At 34.1% G+C, this 8,579-nt stretch overlaps 1 protein-coding gene across 1 annotated transcript in view; it reads right to left on the bottom strand.

The window, feature by feature from the left end:
- Positions 1–8,579, bottom strand: part of LOC106458843 (DNA repair protein RAD51 homolog 3-like) — a 49,032-nt gene that overhangs the window by 31,736 nt on the left and 8,717 nt on the right. The window contains exon 3 of the mRNA XM_013918396.2: positions 1,354–1,520. Coding sequence (XP_013773850.1) covers positions 1,354–1,520 — 167 coding nt within the window. The remainder of the gene's footprint in view (positions 1–1,353; positions 1,521–8,579) is intronic.

The following is an 8,579-nucleotide window of genomic DNA, read 5'->3' as shown; positions in this document are numbered from 1 at the left end:
GGATTGAAAGGGTTAAGGCCTGTCCCTCTTCTGCAGATAAATTTAAACCTAATTCCTGAGAAGTCATACAAGTTACATTTTTTACTGTAATGGGAATTTCCATAGTCAATATATTGAATCACTAATTCATATTAAGATCTCTTATAATTCAGTAATGAGAAAGAAATGCAAACAAATAAACTGTACAAAAAATGCAAACAGTAAAATAAAACTGATGAAAAAAAATTTAAATGGTACAGAAGCACAATTATAAATGAGAGCCACATGTGAAAAAATGTCTAAATAATGCTGTGCCAACTGAAAAAGTGAGGATTGAGCAGGAATAGCAGAGGGAGCTAACTGCACCAATATAGGAGGTGCAATACTATTGGTGGAGAGTAGTCACATGCTATGTTCAATAGTGGCATGAAATTGGTGGGGTATATAGACTGGTGTACTGAGTGTGAAAATTTTTTCAGCAATGCTTGGAGAGGAGAAAGAAAATTGAGATAGATATGTGTGAGAAAAGGTAAGGCTGTATTATAAAAACCTTTTTCAGGTATATTCAAGTGAATTTTTCAAAAATTTCATGCAGGTCATCCTGTTACTATGTTTAGTTAAAATTTAAATTAACATGAGGTAGTCAATGTACCATGCTCTAATCACTGCTTCAGAAAGGTTACATAGCATAGTGGTCATTCAAAAGGACTTGAACTCTTCTGCTCAAGATTCTGTTTTGTATATCCAAATGAATGGGTTATACTGAGGTTTGAAGAGCTAAGTATAATCTTAGAGTTAACCTTCCCTGAAATGTTATGAGAATGATCCCCGACAAAGTTAACCTAATATAATGGAATAATACCAAATTAAGGGGATCATAACAATAATCTCTGTTTTTGTTTTAAAAAATGCCTTTTTTCCATCTGCACCAGCAGCAAAAATAATAACTAAAAACTGCATAAAAGGCTGGACAGTTTATAAATATACATAGTATACTGCCACCAAAGAACATGTGAATACAAACATATCTACAACAGTTTGTGTATGTAAATGAAGATTTTTATATTTTCACATCACACTTATTCTTACTGGTTGAGTTTGATTTATTCTCCTACAATATTTTTATTTCAAACCTTTCATAACTGTGGTCTTGTAGCTCACTTGTTGGTTAAATTTCACCACAGAATGCAAGAAAGTAAAATACCTAAGCTAAAATAACTAATTAAAATTTGAACTAACACAAGCTAACTAAATTAAACATTGAAACAAAATAATAAACACTGAGCTAGTGCAAAAACAAGAATGAATTTTTTTAACTTTAGCTATTTCCATACTAATATGATATTTTAGACTTTTAATACAATGTCTGCAAACCTTGGGAGATATTTTCTTGAACTCCAGAATAAAAATGGTTAACTGTAGCAGAAGCAATGTCTAACAGGCGTTCAACAATAAAACTTCCTTCAGTGTCAATATAAATAGCCTCCCCTCCAACTCCTCCACAAGATTCTGGTATCTGAACATTAACACTAAGTTGCAAGCTAGATAAGTATACATAGAGATAAAACACCAATAGCTTGAATAATATTAAATTGTTCATCAAATATTTTCATTTACATTTAATTATAATGTTAAGGATTATCAAAGAATATTAATTTATTTCTCTCTAATTAAAGCAATGATATTTCAATTTTCCATTTGCACAAATTTCTAATATCACACATAAAAAACATACATTCAAGTTTACAAAAGAGTAAGTTGTATATACAGATGCAACTGAATTGAAGAACAATCAGAGAGGTCAGCTTAATAACTAAATACTTAACAAGATATCTATCATGAAATAACTCTGAGTTCTCCAAGTTTCACGGAATTTGAAAAAGGACCCCACTGGACAAAATGTACAACACACAGTAAAAACAATCTTCACTTATTCTTGAAAATACAACCAACATTGTGTGCACAATATGAAGGACAGCACCTTTACTATATAGCTATATTCTCCTAACAACTTATAAAGATGTTCAATAATAATAATAATTAGTTAAAATTACACTTACATATTCAACTATAGGAGATTATTACTATTTACAGAGAAAGGACTTAACTTTTCAAAATGAGGGCTGAGCTTGAGAAAGAGAGAGAGCTAACGAAAAGACTATAGTATTACACACCCAACAGTTAAACGAAATTGTAACCTCTTTAGACTTCTATTCATTATTTCTGTAGATACAACTTAAAGTCCTATTTGCCTTACCACTAGCAACAGCACACTGCTTGGATGGTTTAAGAGACTGATCAACCTCTACACCAAGATCCTTTTCTTTTATGACCTTGTTAAGATTATTCCCATCCAAATTATACTTATAAGTCACCTTATGATAACCATATGCATTATATTTATTCTCAGGATGTGTGCACCACTTATGTTCTGTTCAATCACACTGAAACATAAGAAAGGTCATAACTTCAAGTTTTCACCTGACCTACATTGGAAGACACATTCTAGTAAGCATGCAGCATTCCTGTCCTCCCTCATAGAGAACAAGTATTATATCTCCAGATAATAACAAAGGAACAAAGACAACTAAAAGGAAATGAGTTTAGTGACTTTCTCAACCACATGCTATGTGAAACCTCCATATATACAGAATAAATGATAAATTGAAAATAAATACGAAAATATCATATTGTAATTCAGTTTAATAAATACTGCTCAGGTCACCTATGAATCTTACACAGGAAATAGTAGCTTAAGCCAACTGTTCTGGTCTGTTCTTTACACTGAGCAATGTACCAGGTAAAAAACACACTAAAAGATACAATATCTGTGAGACCCACCAGTAGTGAATGATAAAAAATGAAGTCAGTAATTTGATAGGTAAATTCATTGACTTAATTTATTATACAGAATTACTAACTTATAAATTAACCAATCACAGTCATACTCAATTGACACTAAAAATAGAAGTATGTATAACAATAAAACAAAGATTATATAGCTTTATAAAGTTACCAGTTCATCTCTAAAAAAATCTAACACGAATCTCACTAAAAATTAAATGAAACATTTGAATCATACCTACTACTCCTATGCTTATTGGGAGAGTTAATTTTACTGACCTTGCATCCACTATGTACTGTGTATCTTCATGAAATTTGATACATTTTTAGTAAACATTACAAGTCTATTGTACACAAAAATGAGATTTTGTCATAAAATATTCTTCCTTTTACTATGTCAGTCTGAGTGAAAGGTGATTTTCATGTTAAGAATTAAAATACTTCTTTTCAACTTACATGTTTCATATTTCATTTTGCAAAACCTCAAGAACATTCTCAATGAATATCAAGTTTTTTTTGTAAAACTTCCTACTTTTTATCTTTTTTCCCCCACAATGATACTAACTGTAGCAAAATAATCCATACCTAAAGCTAAAAAATAAAAAAAAGCATTTTTTTTTGAAGGACTGCAGATTATAACAGACAATTATGGGTATGATCCAAACCAACCACCACTCAAAAACTAAAATGTTGCTCCTGATGAAAGAGACTGGAAGTTCCAGAACCATTAGTTTCACTGGGACTACTGAAGGGATAGCATGTATTCTCATCCCAAAAAAATGAGATTTGATGTACATAAGAGCCTGACTGCCCATTTCATAGCCTGTAGCTGGATGGGAGGTGGCTGAAAACTTGAACAACCCAGCAGAAGACATATGGTGCTAATGCTAGACCCTTAAACTGTAGAACCTAATCCCCATACACAAAACATAGTTAAAGGCAAGATGAATTCACTATGACAGTATGGAGAAATGCCTCAGCAACCTCAAACTTGGGCATCCACAGACCTGGTGAAGAATGCCAACGTAGGGTGAGAAAGAATTCCATTGTGGACCTGGGAGGATCGAAGAATGGGTTGAGATGAGAAAAAACAACAATCATCTGCCAACCTTCCCTTGCCCCAGGCACAAAAAATAAACAGGAATAACATCCCAGAAGAACGAGGTCAACTGTCACTACCACCTCTGTGACCAGTAAATCTGATAACTGTGAAATGAAAATCCACACCCCACTGTTCAGGTGGGGATGGAAATACCACAGGTTGGAAGGATAATGGGGTGGAAAATTGAATGAAAAGACTAAATTCGATACCAGAACCTAAAGTACCCTTGGATCTGCATCAATAAGTGTAACCTCACTCAACTGCCCCCCCCCCCCAACTTGCCTTTGATGTCGGTCGGTCCGAATGGAGAAGCCCTGAAACTAAGGTCTGAATCTATTCAGGTGCTAGAGCCAAAGATGGTCTAGAGGTCAATAACAACAAAAAGCAAATGGGTGACATCAATACACGATACAAATGCCTCTGGGACACCCGCGAACATCAAGTGACGATAAAAAGAAGCCACATGTAACACACCGAGGCTACAGAAGGTAGACAAACTCCCTCCACCAAGGTATCTCTACAGAAGGAACAGAAGCAGTCAATCTGACCAAGTCAGAAGTCAGTGGAAGACCCCATTGATCTGCAAATTGATATGGGGACCATTGATAGGCTGCCAACAATTTTTGGAAAGAGGAACAAACATCACAGAGCAAGAGTGAAAACCAAACAAATACTAGAAAATGTGATCAGTTCAAGGTGATCACATGAACCATCCTGGAGCCCCACATATATATAAAAAAAAAAGGATTTTAGTCTGTAGAATCAAAATATACGTCCACCAGGAGGTGGAAAGCCAAAGCATGCAAACTGACAAAACGAGGGTATATTATCCATCTATCCCGTCATGTAATAAAGCAGTAAATCTCCCAGCATGAACTAGGAATATCAAGTGAAGGAGAAAAAAACTAAATAGTCCCCCCCCCCCCTCACCCACCTTTCCACCAACAAGGGAGGAGTAGACTCAAAGGGCACAAAGGAAAGCCCCAAAATCTCACATACCCAAGTGACTAATTGAAGAAAAGGAGTAGGAGGTGATTGATTCAAATTCTCCCCAGAATAACCAGGAACAACAAAAAAAGCAACACCCCTGGGCCGAATGTATGTCTCCATCTCCCAAAGGATTAAAACACGGACAACCTCAACTAAGAGTGTAGAGAGACGCTAGATAACAAAGAAGGATTAGGGATGATCAGAGTAGCCGCCATTACAACAGTAATACGGGAATTCATCGCTGCAAGTATCACAAAAATCCACAAAGTGACGTGAAATCCATAATGAAACAAAATACAGCACTTCATCAGTGGAAACCATGACCAACACTTTGTCAAGAAAAAATGATTACATTGTCTGAGTGAGGTGCTTATATACAGTATCAGGATAGAGGGTGCATTGATGTGGGTGGAGAGATTTGCAAACTAGAAATTGCCAAAGGCATTTAAGTGGGGTATAAAAGACTGAAGCATGCAAGACCAATGCTTAGATATGCAAAGCCAACATCGAGGAATAGCTAGCTATAAGTGGCAGTGGAGGAAAGTATGTTTTGGAATTTTACTTTAAATGATGATTGCCATTCACTTTAATTTATTTCTCTACCCAAAAAACAAGGCAGGAAACCATCACTAAGATATCAAACCAGAAAATGACCAACACTCCTAATTGTTCATCTTTATTCTTCTTGTTTCAGCCGAGATAACTCTACAATCGCTTTATCACTAACATCAGTGTAAACCTAAATCCACTCTGTGTGTTTCTGGGCAGTGCATGATGTCATCTCTTATTTGTAATATAAATAGCAGTAATTGAAAAAATCCTAATTCTAATGTAAATAATGGTATTACCCCTTGAAGTTAGCTTTTTTTTTACAGAAATCTGGAAAACAAAGAACTTTAGTTCAACTTGGAGCATCAAGACTTCAACAAGTAGTACTCCAGCTGTGGTAAGCAAAGTATGGTGTCTTGTATCAGGTGACAAAACAACATCTTCTTGTCCCATGCAATGATATGCAACATAATCAAGGATGGTCTCCATATGGAAAAGTGACAAGTCATGTGTACAGAAGGCTTAACAGAAAACCACATCTCAGCAGTGGACACCTAGAAGGGGAAGATAGCCTTAACACGTTCTGTTATCTCCTACTCAATGTGGATTTTGGGACAGAGAAGTATTCCATCTGAAGCAACACCGGCCACTAAGACCATCCTTTTTTTTTTTATAATTCTGAGGAGTAACAGTCAGAGTTCTAATAAAATGAAATTCTGAAATGTTTGTAATTAAATTTGTTTTTTTTGGAATAACTGATTTAATATTTCTTTTAAAACTTCTATTTTCACCTTATGAATAATTTTACTCCCTGAAAAAAACGAGTTCATCTAGAATCATCACAAGTTTCTTTGCCAAATATTAAACATTGTACTCTAAACATTGTTTTTCTAGGATTAGAGCAAACGTTTCAATGAATTATGTGTCATCTATCACACACATTGTCAAAAATCTTTACTAACTTAATCATATAAAATGTAAGAAGAATTATTTCAAACAAATTATTAGTTTATTTACCTTTAATAGTCTTGTGAAAATTTGTATGAAGAAACCTATAGAACAGTATTAATGATATTGCTCATTTGTTACCAGTTTCATCCTATACTGATATCAGTGTTTTATTGATAATCGGTTCAGCAATCGGAATCGGGCGGGTTATTACATAATCGGGCAACAGTTAGAATAGATAGGATTTGTCAAAGTTCCTGATCACGGTAAAAACAATTGCTGAGAAATTAAAAATAACACCATCCAGATCACTTTATTCACAACAACAATCTTCTGATTTGTAAGTATGCTTATAATCACAACCCTGTACTTTTTCCTTTGGACAAAAAATACAAAGCATTATTCACCATTGAATAAAATATCATCAGTTAAAACAATCTCTATCTGTTTTTCATTTATTTACACAAGTTGATACACTGTACAAAAAAAGCTTAAAAAACAATTCTCCACACATTGCAAGGCACACTATTTCTTTACTGACCATACATTAACAAATGGTCCATAACAGCACATAGGTTCCTGTGTGCTTGCTGGAGATCTGTGTGGCCTTTTCCTATAAAGTTTTCAGGATGATAAGCCATGTTGCTCCCCATTAGTACTGCACTGCGTATTAGCTCATTGTTTGGGGAGGTACTGAAGAGCACATGACAGAATGATAGGAAATTTGGAATATCCCATTACTTTCCAATAGGGGAGTTTTTGTCAACTGTTTGAATTGCACCTGTCATTGTCAGAGATGTCACTATAAGTTGAAAGTGGTAAGCAGATATATGCAAATATTTACAAAATAACTAACCTTTTGGATAGCTATGGAACATTCCATTTCATCACTTGACAGTCCCGTTATTTATGAACATGCATAGTTCCAAAAGTTTACCTTAAAGTTAGTTGTAGCTCAACAAACATGATTAGTGATTGCTTAGATTGTTTCTGAATGAGAAAAACTTAGATACTTTGGGTTTTTCAAGTAGGAAGCAAATGGTTGAAAAACAAGAATCACAAAGGTGGCCAGTTGTTGTAACCAACTGCCCGTTGCACCTGTAACTTACAGGGGAGCACACACATCTTTTTCAATAGTAAAAGCTAATATTACATGATTTTAGCAAATGTCAAAAATGACCCAGTGTAAGTGCTGACTCTTGAAACCCATTCAATGAAAGCATGTGTGTTGATCTTGGAGGTAATAAATTTTAAATAATTCTACTAGCACAATGTGGGTTTTCTTTATCATAATGCATTTAAAGTTTTCATTTCTTTTTTTTTTTAAGGTTGGAAAGTGGATCATTACGTAAGCAATAAACATACAATTAGGAGTATTTTTTGATAAGGCCAATTATTAAAAAAAATGTTTTGGCAATTGATATGAAGATTCCTCTCTTTACAAATGAAAACTTTCAAATGCTGTCATTTTATTTGTCCTGTGGTTGGAATATTTTGTTTGGTTTAGAAAGTTGTTTAGTTTAAAATGTGTAGAGTGATAGTAAAAGTGTTCAAATTTATGGCTGAAGTGATTGATGAATTTAGGTAATGAATCTCAACAATTTGTTTGTCTCTCACAAAGTTCACATAATGTTATGTATCAATCATGTATTAGACAGAAGGTCAGTCCCCATTTTTATTTTTCACTCATTCAAATAAAAAACAGAAAAGAGATCGTGATTTTTTTTTCATGGCACATTTATTAATAACTTCAACCATTTCAAATTTAATGAAGTTTCAAAGTACTTTCTCTATAGTCATTACAATTTTTACAGTTAAACTGTCAACAACACTACACAATAATATAATCAAGTCCTCACACAGAAAAGAAATGTAAATAATAGCCATCTTGATCACACATTATCAAATAAATCTGGCCTTTTCAAACTGAGACCATTTGGTCATCCTGTTTGGCAACAATTGCTATATTGGTCACTTTGGCCTCAAAATGGCCTCTAATGCCACAGCCACAAAACCATGTTACTTTTCACATAAAGTTGTATCTGTACCCCAAGTTTGGAGTTTGTAGTTTTCAAGATGTGTCCATGCATTTGTGCTCAATATACATATAGATTGAAAGTCAGTATCTTTCTTTACAATATTCCTTATATGGTTATTTCCTTTTGAC

Source organism: Limulus polyphemus, unplaced genomic scaffold (assembly GCF_000517525.1).
Source record: "Limulus polyphemus unplaced genomic scaffold, Limulus_polyphemus-2.1.2 Scaffold522, whole genome shotgun sequence".
NCBI classification, from domain to species: Eukaryota; Metazoa; Arthropoda; class Merostomata; order Xiphosura; family Limulidae; genus Limulus; species Limulus polyphemus.
The sequence above is the reverse complement of the archived record's forward strand: the minus strand, read 5'-3'. Positions and strand labels throughout refer to the sequence as shown.